Here is a 25,000-nt window from a genome sequence, read left to right as displayed (position 1 = left end):
GAGGGAAAGGTGGAGGCCCCCCCCCTCTCTCTCCCCACCCACGCCCTTATCAACAACACTAAGAACTGATAAGAGATTTCTATATGTGTCATATATATATATATATATATATATATATATATATATATATATATATATATATATATGTGGTCTGTAAGACTTCCAAGCCATTCAGAATGAACCATTAAGTATAAATTGTTGTGTTACATGGAGAGAGAGAGAGAGAGAGAGAGAGAGAGAGAGAGAGAGAGAGAGAGAGAGAGAGAGAGAGAGAGAGAGAGTTTTACACTAGTGTTCCCCCCTCTCCCGTCTCTCATCTTAAGTAAGCCTCTAAACATCTTAAGTGAGACTGTAACCATCTTAAGTAAGCGTCTAAACATCTTCAGTAAGCCTCTAAATCTGAAGTAAGTCTCTAACCATCTTAAGTAAGCCTCTAACCATCTTAAGTAAGCCTTTAACCATCTTAAGTAAGCCTCTAAACATCTTAAGTAAGTTTCTAACCATCTTAAGTAAGTCTCTAACCATCTTAAGTAAGCCTCTAACCATATTAAGTAAGCCTCTAAATCTTAAGTAAGCCTCTAACCATCTTAAGTAAGCCTCTAACCATCTTAAGTAAGCCTCTAACCGTCTTAAGTGAGGCAGTTGCCACTACGCACCTTAACTTATACGCCGACGACCCTCTAACCATCTTAAGTAAGCCTCTAACCATCTTAAGTAAGCCTCTAACCATCTTAAGTAAGCCTCTAAACATCTTAAGTAAGTCTCTAACCATCTTAAGTAAGTCTCTAACCATCTTAAGTAAGCCTCTAACCATATTAAGTAAGCCTCTAACCATATTAAGTAAGCCTCTAAATCTTAAGTAAGCCTCTAACCATCTTAAGTAAGTCTCTAACCATCTTAAGTAAGCCTCTAACCGTCTTAAGTGAGGCAGTTGCCACTACGCACCTTAACTTATACGCCGACGACCCTCTAACCATCTTAAGTAAGCCTCTAACCATCTTAAGTAAGCCTCTAACCATCTTAAGTAAGCCTCTAAACATCTTAAGTAAGTCTCTAAATCTTAAGTAAGCCTCTAACCATCTTAAGTAAGTCTCTAACCATCTTAAGTAAGCCTCTAACCATATTAAGTAAGCCTCTAAATCTTAAGTAAGCCTCTAACCATCTTAAGTAAGCCTCTAACCGTCTTAAGTGAGGCAGTTGCCACTACGCACCTTAACTTATACGCCGACGACCACTCGCAGTCCTCTATTTCCCGTCTGTCTGCCACGGCGATGGAATGGGATCTCTGAAGGGGCTTGCGTTTGATGGGCCTCTCCCCTGTCCCACAATATGGGACCTCACAATATGGGATAGAATTGTATGGCACGTGATGGTAGGCGATCTTCTTGCGTGGGATGGGACTATACTGCACCTGTGATGGGGGGAGAGATAAACAGTGGTGAGGTGGTGATGGGACTATGCTGCACCTGTGATGGGGGTAGAGATAAACAGTGGTGAGGTGGTGATGGGACTATGCTGCACCTGTGATGGGGGGGAGAGATAAGCATGGGTGAGGTGGTGATGGGGCTATGCTGCACCTGTGATGGGGTAGAGATAAACAGTGGTGAGGAGGTGATGGGACTATACTGCACCTGTGATGGGGGAGAGATAAGCAGTGGTGAGGTGGTGATGGGACTATGCTGCACCTGTGATGGGGGGAGAGATAAGCATGGGTGAGGTGGTGATGGGGCTATGCTGCACCTGTGATGGGGTAGAGATAAACAGTGGTGAGGTGGTGATGGGACTATACTGCACCTGTGATGGGGGGGAGAGATAAGCAGAGGTGAGGTGGTGATGGGACTATACTGCACCTGTGATGGGGAGAGATAAGCAAGGGTGAGGTGGTGATGGGACTATACTGCACCTGTGATGGGGGGAGAGATAAGCAGTGGTGAGGTGGTGATGGGGCTATGCTGCACCTGTGATGGGGGAGAGATAAGCAGTGGTGAGGTGGTGATGGGGCTATGCTGCACCTGTGATGGGGTAGAGATAAACAGTGGTGAGGTGGTGATGGGACTATACTGCACCTGTGATGGGGGGAGAGATAAGCAGAGGTGAGGTGGTGATGGGACTATACTGCACCTGTGATGGGGAGAGATAAGCAAGGGTGAGGTGGTGATGGGACTATACTGCACCTGTGATGGGGGGAGAGATAAGCAGTGGTGAGGTGGTGATGGGGCTATGCTGCACCTGTGATGGGGGTAGAGATAAACAGTGGTGAGGTGGTGATGGGACTATACTGCACCTGTGATGGGGGGGAGAGATAAACAGTGGTGAGGTGGTGATGGGACTATACTGCACCTGTGATGGGGGGGAGAGATAAGCAGTGGTGAGGTGGTGATGGGGCTATACTGCACCTGTGATGGGGGGGAGAGATAAACAGTGGTGAGGTGGTGATGGGACTATACTGCACCTGTGATGGGGGTAGAGATAAACAGTGGTGAGGTGGTGATGGGACTATACTGCACCTGTGATGGGGGGAGAGATAAGCAGTGGTGAGGTGGTGATGGGACTATGCTGCATATGTGATGGGGGTAGAGATAAATAGTGGTGAGGTGGTGATGGGACTATACTGCACCTGTGATGGGGGGAGAGATAAGCAGTGGTGAGGTGGTGATGGGGCTATGCTGCACCTGTGATGGGGGTAGAGATAAACAGTGGTGAGGTGGTGATGGGACTATATTGCACCTGTGATGGGGTAGATAAACAAGGGTGAAGTGGTGATGGGATTATACTGCACTGGCGATGGGGTTGGATAAACAAGGGTGAGGAGGTGATGGGGATAGATAAGAAAGGGTGAGGTAGTGATGGGACCATACTGCACTTGTAATGGGGATAGATAAGCAAGGGTGAGGGGATGATGGACATGGGATGGGATTATAATGCACCTGTGATGGGGGATAGATAAGCAAGGGTGAGGGGATGATGGACATGGGATGGGATTATAATGCACCTGTGATGGGGAAAGATAAGCAAGGGTGAGGGGATAATGGGTCCATAGTGCCTTCCTGATTTCTAAGGTCAATAATATTCATGGGTCAAAAATATCTTACATTAAATTTGATTTTAAAAAATTTTAAATTTGTCCTAAAATTTTTTTTTTTGGACAATTTTAATATTTGAGCAAATTTATCCAAAAATACATATCCTAAGTTCATATATATATATATATATATATATATATATATATATATATATATATATATATATATATATATATATATATATATATATATTTAGATGTCACTAAAAAAATTAATGAAACTAAGTCATTTCAAAAAAGGGGCATCGCTCATGTCCTTGACCAGGTTCAGTCCACGGGCAGTGCGTCCTCCCCCCAGTCAAGTCCGTCCTCTTCCCCCCAGTCAAGTCCATCCTCTTCCCCCCTTCCCCCAGTCAAGTCCGTCCTCTTCCCCTTCCCAGTCAAGTCCACCCTCTTCCCCCCAGTCAAGTCTCCTTTCCCCCAGTCAAGTCTCCTCTCCCCCAGTCAAGTCTCCTCTCCCCAATCAAGTCTATTCTCCCCCAGTCAAGTCCTCCTTTCGCCCTTCCCCCCAGTCAAGTCCGTCCTCTTCCCCTTCCCAGTCAAGTCCACCCTCTTCCCCCCAGTCAAGTCTCCTTTCCCCCAGTCAAGTCTCCTCTCCCCCAGTCAAGTCTCCTCTCCCCAATCAAGTCTATTCTCCCCCAGTCAAGTCCTCCTTTCGCCCTTCCCCCCACTCAAGTCCGTCCTCTTCCCCCCAGTCAAGTCCTTACCATCATCAAGTCCGTCCTCTCCCCCCCTAGTCAAGTCCATCCTTCCCCCTCGTCAAGTCCTCACCATCATCAAATCCGTCCTCCCCCTAGTCAAGTCCATCCTCCCCCCCCTCGTCAAGTCCTCACCATTATCAAGTCCGTCCTCTTCCCCCCTAGTCAAGTCCATCCTTCCCCCCTCGTCAAGTCCTCACCATCATCAAGTCCGTCCTCTTCCCCCCTTCGTCAAGTCCATCCTCCCCTTCCCCCTCGTCAAGTCCTCACCATTATCAAGTCCGTCCTCTTCTCCCCCCAGTCAAGTCCTCACCATTATCAAGTCCGTCTTCCCCCCAGTCAAGTCCGTCCTCCCCTTCTCCCTTCCCCCTAGTCAAGTCCTCACCATCATCAAATCCGTCCTCTTCTCCCCCCAGTCAAGTCCTCACCATCATCAAGTCCGTCCTCTTCCCCCCCTAGTCAAGTCCATCCTCTTCCCCCTCGTCAAGTCCATCCTTCCCCCTAGTCAAGTCCATCCTTCCCCCTCGTCAAGTCCTCACCATTATCAAATCCGTCCTCTTCCCCCCCTCGTCAAGTCCATCCTTCCCCCTAGTCAAGTCCATCCTTCCCCCTAGTCAAGTCCGTCCTCTTCCCCCCCTAGTCAAGTCCATCCTTTCCCCTAGTCAAGTCCATCCTTCCCCCTCGTCAAGTCCTCACCATCATCAAATCCGTCCTCTTCCCCCCCTCGTCACTTCCCCCTCGTCAAGTCCTCACCATCATCAAATCCGTCCTCTTCCCCCCCCCCCTCGTCAAGTCCATCCATCCTTCCCCCTCGTCAAGTCCTCACCATTAGTTTGCCAACCTTCTGATAGTTGATATCCAGGTACTGTATCTCCTGGCAGGGGAGCACAGCGTCCAGGGGTCTCTTCACGGAGCCGGAGGTCTTCCTCAGGAGCGCGGACCCGGCCCCGGGGCCCGAGCCGGGGTTCGAACCGAGCGCGCTGGCTAAGCTGGTGCCGATGATGCCGTTCACCGTGTGACGCTTGTGTCTGGCCTTCACACCGCCACCGACCCCCGTGTTGTTGTTGTTTGTGTTGTTGTTTTCCTCGTCCTCTGGCTCCCTATAATACATATATACTTATATATATACAAATATATACATATATATATATACCTAACACGTATATATACCTAAAACATATATACATATATATACCTAACACATATATACATATATATACCTAAAACATATATACATAGATATACCTAAAACATATATACATATATATACCTAACAAATATATACATATATATACCTAACACATATATACATAGATATACCTAAAACATATATACATATATATATATATACCTAAAACATATATACATAGATATACCTAAAACATATACATATATATCCCTAACACATATATACATATATATACCTAAAACATTTATACATAGATATACCTAACTTATATACATATATATACCTAACACATATATACATATATATACCTAACTACATATATACCCGTGTGTATATATACATATATATATACCTATATGCCTCCTATACTACATATATACCCGTGTGTATTAAGTATATCTCTGTATATAATACATACATACCCTTATGTACTGCATATATACCCGTATATACTACAGATATACCCGTATATACTACATATATACATGTGTATACTACATATACAACCGTATATACATATATACCCGTGTATACTACATATTTAACCGTATATACCACATTTATACCCGTATATATCAAATATATACCCGTATATACTACATATATACCCGTATATACCAAAAATGAAAATCTATATTTCACAAAACGTCTTCTTAATATCAAATCCTTTGGACATCTATAACAATCCTGGTACAAATCTATCTATTACTGGTACAAATCTATCTATCTATCTATCTATCTATCTATCTATCTATCTATCTATCTATCTATCTATCTATCGAGAGAGAGAGAGAGAGAGAGATAGAGATAGAGATAGAGAGAATGTGTGGTGAGGGGGAGGGAGGTCTTCGTGTGGACCCTGGTGTGGTTTTCCCCGAGGTTTTCATCTCGCCAGGGTCCGAAACTGTGGCTGGATATCTCGTCAAAGACCTGGTGGTCTATGACCAGGTTATCTGCTGGAGGACAGTACATGGGAAGGACAGATAACACAAGACCTGATGGTCTATGACCAGGTTATCTGCTGGAGGACAGTACATGGGAAGGACAGATAACACAAGACCTGATGGTCTATGACCAGGTTATCTGCTGGAGGACAGTACATGGGAAGGACAGATAACACAAGACCTGATGGTCTATGACCAGGTTATCTGCTGGAGGACAGTACATGGGAAGGACAGATAACACAAGACCTGATGGTCTATGACCAGGTTATCTGCTGGAGGACAGTACATGGGAAGGACAGATAACACAAGACCTGATGGTCTATGACCAGGTTATCTGCTGGAGGACAGTACATGGGAAGGACAGATAACACAAGACCTGATGGTCTATGACCAGGTTATCTGCTGGAGGACAGTACATGGGAAGGACAGATAACACAAGACCTGATGGTCTATGACCAGGTTATCTGCTGGAGGACAGTACATGGGAAGGACAGATAACACAAGACCTGATGGTCTATGACCAGGTTATCTGCTGGAGGACAGTACATGGGAAGGACAGATAACACAAGACCTGATGGTCTATGACCAGGTTATCTGCTGGAGGACAGTACATGGGAAGGACAGATAACACAAGACCTGATGGTCTATGACCAGGTTATCTGCTGGAGGACAGTACATGGGAAGGACAGATAACACAAGACCTGATGGTCTATGTGGCAGAGACCAAGAGGTCTCTGTGTGTGTGAGAGAGACAGACACAGACCTCGGGTTACCAAAACAGACCATATCACTTATTCCATTCACCCTGACCCACCCCTAGGGTCTCTCTCTCTCTCTCTCTCTCTCTCTCTCTCTCTCTCTCTCTCTCTCTCTCTCTCTCTCTCTCTCTCTCTCACGGAGGCAGGGAGACGGTCCCTGTAGAAGTGGCCCAATCTGGTGCGCTACAATAAGCTGCAGAGTAATTCAGCAATCTTTCCTTTTTCTTTTTAGAGAGAGAGATCCATACATTATCGTAGCCATGGTAAGGGGACTATGGGGGCTACAGGAGGTAGACTGTAGCCTGGTGGGGCTACAGGAGGTAGACTGTAGCCTGGTGGGGCTACAGGAGGGGACTGTAGCCTGGTGGGGCTACAGGAGGTAGACTGTAGCCTGGTGGGGCTACAGGAGGGGACTGTAGCCTGGTGGGGCTACAGGAGGGGACTGTAGCCTGGTGGGGCTACAGGAGGGGACTGTAGCCTGGTGGGGCTACAGGAGGTAGACTGTAGCCTGGTGGGGCTACAGGAGGTAGACTGTAGCCTGGTGGGGCTACAGGAGGGGACTGTAGCCTGGTGGGGCTACAGGAGGGGACTGTAGCCTGGTGGGGCTACAGGAGGTAGACTGTAGCCTGGTGGGGCTACAGGAGGGGACTGTAGTCTGGTGGGGCTACAGGAGGGGGACTGTAGCCTGGTGGGGCTATAGGAGGTAGACTGTAGCCTGGTGGGGCTACAGGAGGGGGACTGTAGCCTGGTGGGGCTACAGGAGGGGACTGTAGCCTGGTGGGGCTACAGGAGGTAGACTGTAGCCTGGTGGGGCTACAGGAGGGGACTGTAGTCTGGTGGGGCTACAGGAGGTAGACTGTAGCCTGGTGGGGCTACAGGAGGTAGACTGTAGCCTGGTGGGGCTACAGGAGGGGGACTGTAGCCTGGTGGGGCTACAGGAGGGGACTGTAGTGTGGTGGGGCTACAGGAAGGGACTGTAGCCTGGTGGGGCTACAGGAGGGGACTGTAGCCCCGTAGGTTGGGTTACAGAGGAACTACAGAAGCCAGCTGTGTGAGGGGAGGGGCGTGGCCCTAGGGGGTTGCCAAGCTTCTACAGCCCTGAGAATTTTACCCCTTCCCCCTTCCCCTCACCCCATCATTCCCCCCTTCCCATACGTAGCCCTTCCCATCACGTAGGCATTCCTTCCCATCAGGGTACCGTCCCTCCCATCACTGCTCTTTCCTACCACATTCCCATCGCTGCCCCCTTCCCTTCCCTTCCCCCTTTCCCCTCTCCCCTCTCTAACAACCACCACCACCCCTCATTATAAAAAGGGGGGAGGGGGAATGTGGTGATGGGACGATGACAATGACTCCCCCATCATCATCTCCCATCCCCCTATCAAAACCTTTTTGATTTGTTAACCCCCTTCCCTTTCCCCCTCCCCCTTCCCTAATACCCCCTTCCCCCTCACCTCCCCCACCCCCCTTATGAATTCCCATCTCCATGGATGGGAGGTCAATGACATGAGAGGGCCCCTCCACCCCCCCTACATCCCCATCACCAACCCAACCCCTTCCTTCCTTTCCCCCTTCCCCCTTCCCTTTCCCCTTCCCCCAAACACACCATATAATCTATATATATAAACCCAGGCCATTAAACTGGAAATTAACACGAGGGATAATTAACTGGGGGGGGGGGGGGCAGTGAAGCTTAATTAATTATAGTAATTTTCTTTATTTATTTTCGCTGAGATGGGAAGGGGACCCCAAGCGCCTAGATTGAGGCCATCCCATTAACGCTATAAATAAATAAATAAATAAATAAATAAATAAATAATATATATATATATATATATATATATATATATATATATATATATATATATAGGCTGAGCCACGTACCCATTTTATCAACCAAACCCCCTTCCCCCCCACACTAGGGTTGATGAACAGCTGCGTTGCCTGTGGGCCGACTCCCGTAACCAGGATTCGAACCGATGCCCAACCCGACACCCTTTTGGGCGTCACCCGTGAATGCGTTCATGGGCAGCAATGCTAACCATCCCCCCCCCTTTCCTGGTGGGGGGGTGGGGAGTGTAGTGGTCATTCTAAGGTAATTCTTAATGTAATTAAAGTAATTCGAATTTATTCTCGTCACCGGAGGCAGAATCAATAAAAGAAAACGGCAAAGAATAAAGAAAACGGCAAAGAATATAAAGAAAACGGCAAAGAATATAAAGAAAACGGCAAAGAATATAAAGAAAACGGCAAAGAATAAAGAAAACGGCAGAGTAAAGAAAACGGCAAAGAATATAAAGAAAACGGCAAAGAATATAAAGAAAACGGCAAAGAATATAAAGAAAACGGCAAAGAATATAAAGAAAACGGCAAAGAATATAAAGAAAACGGCAAAGAATATAAAGAAAACGGCAAAGAATAAAGAAAACGGCAAAGAATATAAAGAAAACGGCAAAGAATATAAAGAAAACGGCAAAGAATACAAAGAAAACGGCAAAGAATATAAAGAAAACGGCAAATAAAGAAAACGGCAAAGATGCAAAATGTCTTATGGACCAAAATGTTTACCCTGGGATGGGTGAAGTTGCCATATAGGCATTTTACATTATTTAATTATTTCTTTAACATTACTATTTATTTATCAAGACTGGGGACTGTGGGTAAGACGTGGGGGGGGGGGGGTGGAAATGGGGGGGAAATTGATAATGGATCCTAAGTGATGGGTCTGTGTGATGGGGTCCATTACTAGTGATGGTCTGCTGGTCGGCAATTGTGAGGGGAGATGGGTATTGGCGGGGGAAGGGGCGGGCGGCACGGGTATGGAGGGGGTAGGGTCGGAATGGGTTGGGGTGATAGGGGGAAGGGAGGGAAGGGTAGGGGAGAAGGAAGGGGAGGATTGGAGAGGAGGGGGTACGTGGAGGGGTATGGATGGGTAGGGGGAGGGGTATGGATGGGTGGTGGGGGGATATGTGTGTGTTGGGGAAGGAGGGGGGGTGAATGGGTGGGGTGTGTGGGAAGGGAAGGGGGGGAACGGTCAGGCGCACGGGGATGGGTTTGATGGGGGAGGAGGGGGTTGGATGAAGGGGTGGGGAGGGGGGAGGGAGGAGGGAGGGGAGGGGGAAGGCTTGGAGGGAGGAGTAGGAGGAGGGGGAGGAGGGAAGGCTTGGAGGGAGGAGAGGAAGAGGGAAGGGGGGAAAGGAGAAAGGGGTAGGGGGGAAAGGGGTATGGGAAGGGGGGAAGGGGTGGTTTACTCGCCCTTCCCCAAGGCCGAACATGTCAGACTCCATATATATATATATATATATATATATATATATATATATATATATATATATATACATATATATATATATATATATATATATATATATATATATATATATATATATATATATATATATATATATTCCTTTTCATACAGACACACACCCCTCCCCTTCCCCCGTATACGGGGGGGATAATGACCCCCAGATATTTCAGGGGGTGGGGAAGGTGGGGATGACAGGTGTGGGCCAGGTGTGTGGGGGATTAACTCACCCCTCACTCACCACACACCTCCCCCACACCTCCTCCCTAAGCCCCACACCAACACCGAATCATTGCCCCACAGAAAACGTGGAACACCGAATTATTGCCCCACAGAAAACGTGGAACACCGAATTATTGCCCCACAGAAAACGTGGAACACCGAATCATTGCCCCACAGAAAACGTGGAACACCGAATTATTGCCCCACAGAAAACGTGGAACACCGAATTATTGCCCCACAGAAAACGTGGAACACCGAATTATTGCCCCACAGAAAACGTGGGCAATTATTATTTTTCTATCTTCTAGTGGGTTCCTGTCCGCCATCTTGTTTCTCCCCCCACACCACCCCCCCATTTACTTCCCTCCCCTCCCTTACCCTCTCTCACCCTCCCCCTTCCCCATCTATCGTCACCCCCTCCCCCCCCATCACGTTGTAGATAGGTGGAGAAAACCTTGATGGAATAATTGGGTGATAGAAAACGAGAGGAGGGGTGTCAGGTGGACCCAGGTAGGCCAATTGTGGGGAGGGGGGGGAGGGGGTGGAGTCGTCCATACATACACCCCCCCATGTGTAGTTTGTGTGTGTGTGGGTGTGTGTGTGTGCGTATGTACACACACACACACACACACACACACACACACACACACACACACACATCCCTGACCACACTTGTGATATGTAACTGCCTCGTGTCGCACCCATTGCCGAAATGGCCTCATTGGGTCGTTAGGTAGTTAGGTGAGGTAGTTAGAGGCAAACAAGTGACTACAAGTGTACTTGTAGATGCTCCACCAGACCTCAGTACAAGGGCCAGACCCACTTCAAATACAAGTACATCTACTTAAAACCCCTCTACTTAAAGCACTACTAGACACTTAATACACCCTGTTGTATTAACCACAACACTACCACAACACCCGCCCCCCCCACACCTACAAGATGAATACATCCTCACTCCAAAACACACACACACACACACACACACACACACACACTCAACATCACCCCCCCCCCCTTCCCCAATGGAGGCCAGCGACCCTTCCCTACCTCCCACCCACCCCCAGGGCCTCTCCCGTCAACACGTCTCATATAAGCATATAAAAAACTAGGATTACCAACCACAGCTGACAACACAGGACCCTCTTTCCCACTGCCCCTCCCACGTTCAACGAAGACTTAATTAACGAAATACGATTTCAAGAGGATTTTCCCAAGGTAATTAAGAGGTTAATTATTAAACGGAATTCTGCTTTCCAAATACGACTTGGACCCACACAAGACGAGGCTTCTGGGTGCACCATCACTTGTTAATTATTCTCATTTATCGTTATAATTAACAGTAATTAATGATGGTTCTGTCCAAAGGCGAGGGTTTTGAATGTAGCTAAGATAACTTTAATCAAATATCTACATCTACAGTATTATTATGTATTGACCTTAATACCTTAATAGGATGAAGGCAAGCAAGTATGAATATGTACGTGTGTATATATACGTATATGTCTGTGTATATGTATGTATAGGTGTATATGTTGATATGTATATGTGCGCGTAAGGGCGTTTATATATATATATATATATATATATATATATATATATATATATATATATATATATATATATATATATATATATATATATATATATATAATGTATAGATATAGATATAGATATATATATACACACTTGTGTGTGTGTGTGTTTATGCATGTGTGTGTGTGTGTGTGTGTATGTGTGTATGTGTGTATGTGTGTGTGTGTGTGTTTGTGCATGTGTGTGTGTGTGTGTGTTTGTGTATGTGTGTGTGTGTGTGTGTGTGTGTGTGTGTGTGTGTGTATGTGTGTGTGTGTGTGTGTGTGTGCGTGCATGACTCACTCATTAAGTAGTCAGGAGGTTAACTAGGATGATTCTGGTGAAAGTGTCCGATGACAGGGCGAGGCTACGGCGCTAAACTGCATGGTACAGGCCAGAGAGGGAGTTAAACTGCATGGTACAGGCCAGATGGGGGAGTTAAACTGCATGGTACAGGCCAGAGAGGGAGTTAAACTGCATGGTACAGGCCAGATGGGGGAGTTAAACTGCATGGTACAGGCCAGATGGGGGAGTTAAACTGCATGGTACAGGCCAGATGGGGGAGTTAAACTGCATGGTACAGGCCAGATGGGGGAGTTAAACTGCATGGTACAGGCCAGATGGGGGAGTTAAACTGCATGGTACAGGCCAGATGGGGGAGTTAAACTGCATGGTACAGGCCAGATGGGGGAGTTAAACTGCATGGTACAGGCCAGATGGGGGAGTTAAACTGCATGGTACAGGCCAGATGGGGGAGTTAAACTGCATGGTACAGGCCAGATGGGGGAGTTAAACTGCATGGTACAGGACAGATGGGGGAGTTAAACTGCATGGTACAGGACAGATGGGGGAGTTAAACTGCATGGTACAGGCCAGATGGGGGAGTTAAACTGCATGGTACAGGCCAGATGGGGGAGTTAAACTGCATGGTACAGGCCAGATGGGGGAGTTAAACTGCATGGTACAGGCCAGATGGGGGAGTTAAACTGCATGGTACAGGCCAGAGGGGGAGTTAAACTGCATGGTACAGGCCAGAGGGGGAGTTAAACTGCATGGTACAGGCCAGAGGGGGAGTTAAACTGCATGGTACAGGCCAGATGGGGGAGTTAAACTGCATGGTACAGGCCAGATGGGGGAGTTAAACTGCATGGTACAGGCCAGATGGGGGAGTTAAACTGCATGGTACAGGCCAGATGGGGGAGTTAAACTGCATGGTACAGGCCAGAGGGGGGAGTTAAACTGCATGGTACAGGCCAGAGGGGGTGTTAAACTGCATAGTACAGGCCAGAGTAAACCATCCCACAGTTAAACCAAGAAAGGATTAGTTTATTAAACTAAGTTGAGAAGGGAGACACACACAGACACACACACACACACACACACACACACACATACACACACACACACACACACACACACACACACCTAATAGTATAATTCATCTTGTTAAACCTCAATTAATCACTAGGTACACTACAATTAATCAATTAATCACTAGGTCAAGAAATGACCAGGTAATTAAGTCTTTTAAAACCATAGGAACCCCTTTAACCCCCCCCTCCTCCCTTCCCCCAAGCACCAGGATGAACATCAGGGGCCCCCCTGTGAACGGCGCCCTTGGCAACAGATGCGGCGAAGGGCGTGATGATAAAGGGGGGGAGGGGGAGGAGGGGTAGTGTGGTGTGGGGGGCGCGCCTGGGGGGGGGGGAGATAAGGGGAGGAGGAGGGGGTGTGTGGTGAGGAGGGGGAGAGAGAGCGAGCACATATGTGGTACGGCTGGCGCATCCGCTCCCACTAGAAAGTGGGAAACGAGGGCTTCAGGTGTCAGTGGTTATCCAATTCCCAGGATGGGAGATAAGCGTTATCTCTACCGTGTCTCTCATGCACAGGGGGGGGGGGGCGCGCTGACCCCGGCTCTGGAGGGGGGGCATGACACCCCCCCACCCCCCAGGCCTCGACTGCATTCACGAAGGAAAGGAATGAAGGAGTGAAGGGAGGAAGGAAAGGAAAGAAGGAGTGAAGGAAGGAAGGAAAGGAATGAGGAGTGAAGGAAGGAAGGAAAGGAATGAGGAGTGAAGGAAGGAAGGAAGGAAGGAAAGGATGGAAGGAAGGAAGGAAAGGAATGAAGGAGTGAAGGAAGGAAGGAAGGAAGGAAAGGATGGAAGGAAGGAAGGAAAGGAATGAGGAGTGAAGGAAGGAAGGAAGGAGTGAAGGAAGGAAGGAAAGGATGGAAGGAAGGAAGGAAAGGAATGAGGAGTGAAGGAAGGAAGGAAGGAAGGAAAGGAATGAAGGAGTGAAGGAAGGAAGGAAGGAGTGAAGGAAGGAAGGAAGGAGTGAAGGAAGGAAGGAAGGAGTGAAGGAAGGAAAGGAAAGGAGTATTCAAGGGGGAGAGGGGGTGGTGGGTGTTAGTGGTGATGGGGTGGAGAGATGGGTGTGTGTGTGTGTGTGTGTGTGTGTGTGTGTGTGTGATGGGCGCAAACCTCTCCGTCTTCTCCCGTTCCCCCATCCCCATACCCTTATGAACCCATGCCTCTATCACCTTCCTACAACCACCCATCACCTCACCACAACCTCCCTACAACCTTACAACCATCCCCCCACGCCACAACCCCACGCCACAACCCCACGCCACAACCCCACGCCACAGTGGACAACCCAAAGTTTAACTCCCCATTTCCACTATGTCTCCCACGCCCTGAACATGGCGTGTGTGTGTGTGTATACCCTCCCCTCCCTACCCATTCCCTTTCCCCATCACCCCCCTAACCATCTCTCCCCACCCCCACAACCCCCCCACACACACACAACCCTCCACACACACAGACCGACCGCCTATCCACCCCTCCACCTTCCACAACATGTTCCACTTTCACTGCTCATCTTCATCTTCCCACACACACACACACACACACACACACACACACCTCCCTCCCTCCACCCATTCCCCAGGTCGTCCCCCGACGCCATGACACGACCACACGACCCCAGACGACCCTCCACAACCCGCCCACACCCACACAACACACAACCCAGGACTGAGGGTGGATGTCCACACACACACACACACACACTCCACTCCACTCCCTCCTCTCCACCTCATACCTTCACCCCAGGTCCTTCCCTGGCCCTCACCCCTCACCCCTGACCCTCCATACAGGTCCCTGGGAGTCCTAGCTACCTTCCCTCCTAGCTCCTCCTCCAGGAGGAGGAGCTAGGAGGAGCTAGGACCCCACATAGCGATGGCGCGTTTGATAGATTTAGGAACTCGGCCCTTTGAGACATCGTCTTCCTCCTCCTCCTCCACCTCCTCCTCCGTTCGAGGAGGACCTCAAGTCCTCTCCCGTTCAAGGAGGACTTCAGGTCCCTCTTCGAGGGACAACCACACCCTCCCTCCTCCTCCTCCAAGGTCCTACTCAAGTAACAAGGTCTCAAAAACTCGTCCCTCTCAAAAGCACCCCTTCCTCCTCCTCCTCCTCCGTTCAAGGAGGACCTCAATCCTCTCCCGTTCAAGGAGGACTTCAGGTCCCTCCTCGAGGGGCAACCACACACCCTCCCTCCTCCTCCTCCAAGGTCCTCCTCATCCAACAAGGTCTCAAAAACTCGTCCCTCTCAAAAGCACCCCTTCCTCTTCCTCCACCTCCTCCTCCTCCGTTCAAGGAGGACCTCAAGTCCTCTCCCGTTCAAGGAGGACTTCAGGTCCCTCCTTGAGGGGCAACCACACCCTCCCTCCTCCTCCTCCAAGGTCCTCCTCAAGTAACAAGGTCTCAAAAACTCGTCCCTCTCAAAAGCACCCCTTCCTCCTCCTCCTCCACCTCCTCCTCCTCGAGTACGACTTAACCCTCCAGTGATATACCCTCTCTTCCCCAACCCATTTCGAGGACGACCCCCCCCAACTCCCTCCCTTCCTTATTCCCCCACAGGACACCCCCCTTTCCCTTTACCTCCCCACAAAGGGGGCGTACGACCCCTAGCTCCCTCCCTTCCTCATTCACCCACACGACACACCCCTTCCCCTTTCCCTTTACCTCCCCCACACCTCACGTCTCCCCACAAAAGGGGGGAGAGAGGAGAAAAAGAAGAAGAGGAGGAGAGGGGGTTATAATACTCAACCCCTCCTTTCCCTTTACCTTCCCCCACCCCTCATGTCTCCCCACAAAAAGGGGGAAGAGAGAGAGGAGAAAAGGGGAGGGAAGGGGTTTTATAATACTCACCCCTTCTTTTTGGTGGCCACAGTTTCCTCATTCACCCACAGGACACACACACCTCTTCCCTTTTCCCTTTCCCTTACCCCTCATGTCTCCCCACAAAAGGGGGAAGAGAGAGAGGAGAAAAAGGGGAAGGAAGGGGAGGAAAGGGGTTTATAATACTCACCCCTTCTTTTTGGTGGCCACAATTTCCTCATTCACCCACAGGACACACATACCTCTTCCCTTTACCCTCCCCCACACCTCTCCCCACAAAAAGGGGAGAGAGAGAGGAGAAGAAGGGGAGGAAAGGGGTTTTATAATACTCACCCCTTCTTTTTGGTGGCCATAGTTTCCTCATTCACCCACAGGACACACACACCTCTTCCCCCTTTCCCTCCCCCACACCTCTCCCCACAAAAAGGGGGAAGAGAGAGAGGAGAAAAAGAGAGGAAAGGGGTATTATAATACTCACCCCTTCTTTTTGGTGGCCACAGTTTCCTCATTCACCCACAGGACACATACCTCTTCCCCCTTTCCCTCCCTTACCCTCATGTCTCCCCACAAAAAGGGGAGAGAGAGGAGAAAAAGGGGAGGAAAGGGGTTTTATAATACTCACCCCTTCTTTTTGGTGGCTAGAGTTTCCTCATTCACCCACAGGACACATACCTCTTCCCCTTTCCCTCCCCCACACCTCATGTCTCCCCACAAAAAGGGGAAGAGAGAGAGGAGAAAAAAGGGAGGAAAGGGGTTTTATAATACTCACCCCTTCTTTTTGGTGGCCATAGTTTCCTCATTCACCCACAGGACACACACACCTCTTCCCCCTTTCCCTCCCCCACACCTCTCCCCACAAAAAGGGGGAAGAGAGAGAGGAGAAAAAGGGGAGGGAAAGGGGTTTTATAATACTCACCCCTTCTTTTTGGTGGCCACAGGCTCGGTGTCTGAGTCTGACGGCTGATATAAACCATCATCGTCATCTTTATCGGTGAAGTCCAAGCATCTTGCTGCGCGTAGGTTCCCACCCATGGACATGTCACCCGTCCGGGCTGCGAAGAAAACGACACACATGTTCATGGTGAAACGACAGACACACATGTTCATGGTGAAACGATACACACACACATGTTCATGGTTAAACGACACACACACATGTTCATGGTTAAACAACACACGTTCATGGTTAGACGATACATGTTCATGGTGAAACGATACACACACACATGTTCATGGTTAAACGACAGACACACATGTTCATGGTTAAACGACAGACACACACATGTTCATGGTTTAACGATAGACACACATGTTCATGGTTAAACGACAGACACACATGTTCATGGTGAAACGACATACATGTTCATGGTTAAACGACAGACATGTTCATGGTTAAACGACATACACACATGTTCATGGTTTAACGATAGACACACATGTTCATGGTTAAACGACAGACACACATGTTCATGGTGAAACGACAGACACACATGTTCATGGTTAAACGACACACACACATGTTCATGGTGAAACGACACACACACATCTTCATGGTGAGACGACACACACACATGTTCATGGTGAAACGACACACACACATGTTCATGGTGAAACGACACACACACATGTTCATGGTGAAACGACACACACACATGTTCATGGTGAGACGACACACACACATGTTCATGGTTTAACGACAGACACACACATGTTCATGGTTTAACGACACACATACATGTTCATGGTGAAACGACACACACACATGTTCATGGTGAAACGACACACACACATGTTCATGGTGAGACGACACACACACATGTTCATGGTGAGACGACACACACACATGTTCATGGTTAAACGACAGACACACATGTTCATGGTTTAACGACAGACACACACATGTTCATGGTGAGACGACACACACACATGTTCATGGTGAAACGACAGACACACATGTTCATGGTTAAACGACACACACACATGTTCATGGTGAAACGACACACACACATCTTCATGGTGAGACGACACACACACATGTTCATGGTGAGACGACACACACACATGTTCATGGTGAGACGACACACACACATGTTCATGGTGAGACGACACACACACATGTTCATGGTGAGACGACACACACACATGTTCATGGTTTAACGACAGACACACACATGTTCATGGTTTAACGACACACACACATGTTCATGGTGAAACGACACACACACATGTTCATGGTGAAACGACACACACACATGTTCATGGTGAGACGACACACACACATGTTCATGGTGAGACGACACACACACATGTTCATGGTTAAACGACAGACACACATGTTCATGGTTTAACGACAGACACACACATGTTCATGGTGAGACGACACACACACATGTTCATGGTGAAACGACAGACACACATGTTCATGGTTAAACGACACACACACATGTTCATGGTGAAACGACACACACACATCTTCATGGTGAGACGACACACACACATGTTCATGGTGAGACGACACACACACATGTTCATGGTGAGACGACACACACACATGTTCATGGTGAGACGACACACACACATGTTCATGGTGAGACGACACACACACACACGTTCATGGTTAAACGACACACGTTCATGGTTAGGTCTCTCACTAAGGGACATTCTCTCTCTCTCTCTCTCTCTCTCTCTCTCTCTCTCTCTCTCTCTCTCTCTCTCTCTCTCTCTCTCCACGACACGTTCTCCTCTCACTCCACGACACATTCCTCTCACTCCAAGACAAGTTCCTCTCACTCCAAGACAAGTTCCTCTCACTCCAAGTCAAGTTCCTCTCACTCCACGACACATTCCTCTCACCTTAATACATCCAACACTGAGCTCTTTCTCTCACGCCACGACACGCAACACCCACTCTCACTCTACAGCGAGCACCTCTAAGCCTCTCTCTCTCACTCTCTCTCTCTCTCTCTCTCTCTCTCTCTCTCTCTCTCTCTCTCTCTCTCTCTCTCCACAACACACACACACACACACACACACACAGACATCTGGCACACAACACATTGTTCTCAAGAACCCACAAGACTTCACAAACTGTCAAAATGACATATAAATTCATATAAACATTAACATAATACATATCATCAGAAAATGTGGCAATAACTCTAACAATAACATACATAAATAGGTAAATATAACACACACACACACACACATATATATATATATATATATATATATATATATATATATATATATATATATATATATATATGTTTACCAAATGGCGTCCTAGCTTCGTCTCTTCGATGTATATCAACTGACTGTTATATTTTCTCTTGTGTCTCCCCTAATGATGTGATTATGACACGAAAGTGCACTTGGCAACTTATCGTGTTTCATTTTCCCCCCGTGGACTCATAGGAATATATATATATATATATATATATATATATATATATATATATATATATATATATATATATCAAAATGTCCACAACGAAGATCACAAAATGCCACTATTCCCCAAATATTAAGTATTCCCAAATATTCTATATTCGTATGTATTCTAAAAGGACAATTAGGAATATTCCCTTCTATCGATGACTTGGATATTCGAATATTCATCCTCTATGTCCCTCTAAACTGTGATATTAAGCGTCAAATTGGCTTAAAAGAATTTGGTGTCCAAACTCGCTAGTTCAGCGCAAGAAAAAGCGCTGCTTCGCAAAGCTTCGGCGTCTCGAAGCTTAGCGAAGCTTAACGGCTCCCTTTCATTTCGAAACGTTGAAAGACGATTCGTTAAACCTAACGGTCAACGAAAAAAAAAAGGGGGGGCGGGGGGCTACGACGGCTCGTTAAACGGGATCTTAGACGAATATATATATATATATATATATATATATATATATATATATATATATATATATATATACATCCCAAGGCTTACAATGATGGGATATACCTCCCCCCCTCTATGGGGGGAGGGGGAGGGGAGGGAGGGGGGGTTTGGTACATATATTGTGAAGCCTCGAGAAAAAAAAAAAGGTGACCGGTTCGAATCCTACCCGAGCCCGAACCTCCTTCCCCCTCCTTCCTCCCCTTCCCTTCCCCCTCCTCCCCCCTTCCTCCCCCTCCTTAGTAACAGCTGACCATACGCGTCGTTCATCGATTTTTAACACGATTACCCTCCCCCCCCCAATTCAACCTCTCCTCCCCCCTCCCCCTCTCTCTTCCCCCCCCTATTCAACTACCAGTTTTAAGCCCCCCCCCCTCCACCCAGTGACCATCTCTGGAACCCACACCCTAACCCCCCTTCCTAAACCCCTCCCCCCCTCTTTCTTCTCCCCATCTAAGAGGGGGTAGGGGGGTGTGTCTCTCTCTCTCTCTCTCTCTCTCTCTCTCTCTCTCTCTCTCTCTCTCTCTCTCTCTCTCTCTCTCTCTCTCTCTCTCTCCCTCCTCTCCCCCTCTTACAACTACCAGTTTTAACTCTCCCCCTCTCCCTCTCCACCCCTTCCCCCCCCCCTTCGCCATGACCATCTTTTGAACCTCCCCCTTCCCTCTATCCCCCTTCCCCCATTTACATCTACCCATCTAAAGAAGGGGTGTCTGTCTGTCTGTCTGTCTGTCTGTCTGTCTGTGTCTGTCTGTCTATCTCCCAAGACCACGACCCCTCACCCCCTCCCCTCTCCCCTACCCTCACCACCGTCTCCTTGACGGGGAGGGAAGGGGAGGGGCGGAGGAGGGGGGGAGGGAGGAGTCTATGATATAGTACCTACCCTCCCTCCCTCCCTACCCTCCGCTCCCTCGTCCATCGCTGTCCAAATTTCCCGTCTCGGAAATCTATTTCCCCGTCCAGGGATCTCTCTCTCTCTCTCTCTCTCTCTCTCTCTCTCTCTCTCTCTCTTCCCTCTCCCTCAGGCCTTTTGTCCGGCCCTCAAAAAAGGGGGGGGGCCCTTATCTGGCCTTAGAGGAGGGGATGAGGGAGGGGGAGGAGGAGGAGGGGGGAGGGGGAAGAGGGGGAGGGTGAGGGGAGGGAGGGGGGATATATACATATATACAAGAGAAGGCAACGTGTGTAAACACCCAACTGTGTGGGACCGCTGGGATGAGGGATCCCAGCTGCCCCAGCTGGGACAAAAGGAAAGGGAGGGAGTGGGAGGGAAGGGAAGGGAAGGAGGAGGAGGAGGAGGGATGGAATGGTGTACTCTCTCTCTCTCTCTCTCTCTCTCTCTCTCTCTCTCTCTCTCTCTCTCTCTCTCTCTCTCTCTCTCGTCCGTTCCGTTGCTTCGGGGGTGGAGGGGGGAGGGGAACCCCCCCTTTACCCCTCCTACATCATCCCCTCCCACCCCTCTTCCCCTCCCCTCCCCTCCTCACCCCCCGGTTCGATGCTTCGCCTCTTCGAACAAGGAAGGGAAGGAGGGAAGGAGGGAAAGGGAGGGAGGGTAAGGGGGGTTTCCTCTTTCACCAATCTCTCCCCTCCCTCCTCCCCCTCTCCCCTTCCCCCTCCTCCCCCTTCCCCTCCTCCAACCCCGTTGCCCAAGGGGATTATACACGCCCCCCTACCCCCTACCTTCCACTCCCCTCCCTCTCCCTTATTTATTCATTTCTTTCATCCCTCTCTCTCTTCCTCCCTCCCTCCCTCCCCCCCCCTATTCAATTCATTCATCTGTTGTTCTTGTTGTTGTTTGTTGTTTGTTTGTTTGTTTCTTGTTGTGTTTGTCGGTTAAGGAAGAAGAGAGAGATGTGTGATGGCGTGTTCGATATTGAGAGGGGGGGGGCGCTTCGACCCCCCCCCACAACAAACCCCCCCTTTCCCCCTTTTCCTCCCCTTTTCATAACGACAGTACGACCCTTTAGAGGGGAGAGGGGGGATGGACGACCACCACGTTACGACCATTGGGATCACGACCCGTCACATGTTTGAGGTGGTCGTCACAACAGCAGCGTGTGTGACGGGTCGTAACACAGGGCTAGGTAGCGGACGTGTGACGGTCCGGCTAGGTTGCCTAGCCACGGCTAGGCTAGGCTAGGCTAGGCTCTGTTGTACACAAACCTTCCCTCCCTATAAGACTCCATCCTTGTGTCGTAGGGCAATGGAGAGTGACGATGTATGAAGATGGAGCAGGTGGGGAAGGCTGAGAGGATGGATGAAGGAAGAGAGAAGGAGACTGAAGGAAGGTAGAAGGAGAGTGAAGGAAGGTAGAAGGAGACTGAAGGAAGGTAGAAGGAGACTGAAGGAAGGTAGAAGGAGACTGAAGGAAGGTAGAAGGAGACTGAAGGAAGGTAGAAGGAGACTGAAGGAAGGTAGAAGGAGACTGAAGGAAGGTAGAAGGAGACTGAGGGAAGATAGAAAGGAGACTGAAGGAAGATAGAAAGAGACTGAAGGAAGATAGAAAGAGACTGAAGGAAGATAGAAGGAGACTGAAGGAAGAGAGAAGGAGACTGAAGGAAGATAGAAGGAGACTGAAGGAAGAGAGAAGGTGAATGAAGGAAGATAGAAGGAGACTGAAGGAAGGTAGAAGGAGACTGAGGGAAGATAGAAGGAGACTGAAGGAAGATAGAAAGAGACTAAAGGAAGATAGAAAGAGACTGAAGGAAGATAGAAGGAGACTGAAGGAAGAGAGAAGGAGACTGAAGGAAGAGAGAAGGAGACTGAAGGAAGATAGAAGGAGACTGAAGGAAGATAGAAGGAGACTGAAGGAAGATAGAAGGAGACTGAAGGAAGATAGAAGGAGAATGAAGGAAGACAGAAGGAGAATGAAGGAAGATAGAAGGAGAATGAAGGAAGAGAGAAGGAGAATGAAGGAAGATAGAAGGAATGACTGTGTCCCTAACGGAGATGGTTGGGATAATCCCCAAAGGGCCCCCTGGGCTCCCATGTTGGGACGCGCGATAATACAGGAGGAGGGTCGTGGTAGTGGTAGGGGGAGAAGGAGGGGGGGAAGGGGGGGTCGTCGTGTCGCCTTGGGGTGGTGATGGGGTGGTTAAGGGAAGGGGAAGGGGAGGGGGGAAGGGGAGGGGAAAGGGATGGGTGGGATGGGAGGTGGTGTAGCGTGGTCGTACGTACAGACAGTACTGGGCAGTGCCCGTGGGTACGACCCATTTGAAGACGAGGGTACGACCCTTAAAGGGGTTCAAGCGCCATTAGGGCAAGACATCACACCTTAGTGGTCAAGGGTCGTATATACCGTCGTGGTCAAAGGTCGTATATACCGTCGTGGTCAAGGGTCGTATATACCATCGTGGTCAAGGGTCGTATATACCGTCGTGGTCAAGGGTCATATATACCGTCGTGGTCAAGGGTCGTATATACCGTCGTGGTCAAGGGTCGTATATACCGTCGTGGTCAAGGGTCGTATATACCGTCGTGGTCAAGGGTCGTATATACCGTCGTGGTCAAGGGTCGTATACCGTCGTGGTCAAGGGTCGTATATACCGTCGTGGTCAAGGGTCGTATATACCGTCGTGGTCAAGGGTCGTATACCGTCGTGGTCAAGGGTCGTATATACCGTCGTGGTCAAGGGTCGTATATACCGTCGTGGTCAAGGGTCGTATATACCGTCGTGGTCAAGGGTCGTATATACCGTCGTGGTCAAGGGTCGTATATACCGTCGTGGTCAAGGGTCGTATATACCGTCGTGGTCAAGGGTCGTATATACCGTCGTGGTCAAGGGTCGTATATACCGTCGTGGTCAAGGGTCGTATATACCGTCGTGGTCAAGGGTCGTACCAAATGGCGTCGTAGCTTCGTCTCTTCGTTGTATATCAACTGACTTATATTTCTCTCTTGTGTCTCCCCTGATGATGATGTGATTATGACACGAAAGTGCACTTGGCAACTTATCGTGTTTCATTTCCCCTCGTGGACTGTGTGTGTGTGTGTGTGTGTGTGTGTGTGTGTATCCTTATAAATAACCCCCCCAACCCCCCAAACCCCCACCAAAACCCCAACACCTTTAAGAAACCCCCTCCTCCTTCCCCCCCACGGCAAGCCAAACCCCGTCAAACCACAACACAAAGGTACGATAATCAGGCGTGACCTCTGACCTGACCTGACCTGGGGACAATCAGGTCAAAGGCCAGGTCATACTACGGTCATCTATCGTTCCCTTCCACTTCGGATGGGATAGATAATAGACGATATCTATCGAGGGAACAGACCCCTGTATCGTACAGGGCGGGTGAGATGGAAGGGTGGAATTGGCTGTTAGGAATATCCTTGGCTGATAACTACAATAATAATGATAATATGATAATAATAATAATAATAATAATAATAATAATAATAATAATAATAATAATAATATATGATAAATGATAATAATAATAATAATAATAATAATAATAATAATAATAATGATAATAATAATAATAATAATAATAATAATAATAATAATAATAATGATAATAATAATAATAATAATAATAATAATAATAATAATAATAATAAATGATAAATGATAATAATAATAATAATAATAATAATAATAATAATAATAATAATAATAATAATAATGATAATAATAATAATAATAATAATAATAATAATAATGATAATAATAATAATAATAATAATAATAATAATAATAATAATAATAAATGATAAATGATAATAATAATAATAATAATAATAATAATAATAATAATAATAATAATAATAATAATAATAATAAATGATAAATAATAATAATAATAATAATAATAATAATAATAATAATAATAATAAATGATAAATGATAATAATAATAATAATAATGATAATAATAATAATAATAATAATAATAATAATAATAATAATAATAATAAATGATAAATAATAATAATAATAATAATAATAATAATAATAATAATAATAATAATAATAATAATAATAAATGATAAATAATAATTATTGTAATATCGGGCCGGGGTGTCCAATCCACTCACCCTCCCTCCCCCAGACACCCAGATGGACTCGCCCGAGCCCCATTTTTTTCCCCTTCGTCTTCATACCCACTTCTGGGTTCCCCTTCACCCCACCCCATTTCCCCCATTTCCCCCTTCCCTGG

The 25,000-nt window shown here is 47.7% G+C and overlaps 1 protein-coding gene across 6 annotated transcripts in view; it reads right to left on the bottom strand.

Annotated features, from left to right (window-relative positions):
* LOC139764301 (uncharacterized) overlaps positions 1-25,000 on the bottom strand; it is a 256,009-nt gene that overhangs the window by 3,549 nt on the left and 227,460 nt on the right. For 5 of the 6 annotated variants that reach the window (XM_071690785.1, XM_071690786.1, XM_071690789.1 and 2 more), the window contains 3 exons: positions 16,873-17,008; positions 4,607-4,880; positions 1,212-1,411 (listed from right to left, as the gene is read on the bottom strand). In XM_071690785.1, coding sequence (XP_071546886.1) covers positions 1,212-1,411; positions 4,607-4,880; positions 16,873-17,008 — 610 coding nt within the window. The remainder of the gene's footprint in view (positions 1-1,211; positions 1,412-4,606; positions 4,881-16,872; positions 17,009-25,000) is intronic. The other variant, XM_071690787.1, reaches the window with a different exon arrangement.

This window comes from Panulirus ornatus, chromosome 49 (assembly GCF_036320965.1).
Source record: "Panulirus ornatus isolate Po-2019 chromosome 49, ASM3632096v1, whole genome shotgun sequence".
Classification (NCBI taxonomy): domain Eukaryota; kingdom Metazoa; phylum Arthropoda; class Malacostraca; order Decapoda; family Palinuridae; genus Panulirus; species Panulirus ornatus.
This window is presented reverse-complemented; position numbering and strand designations above follow the sequence as displayed.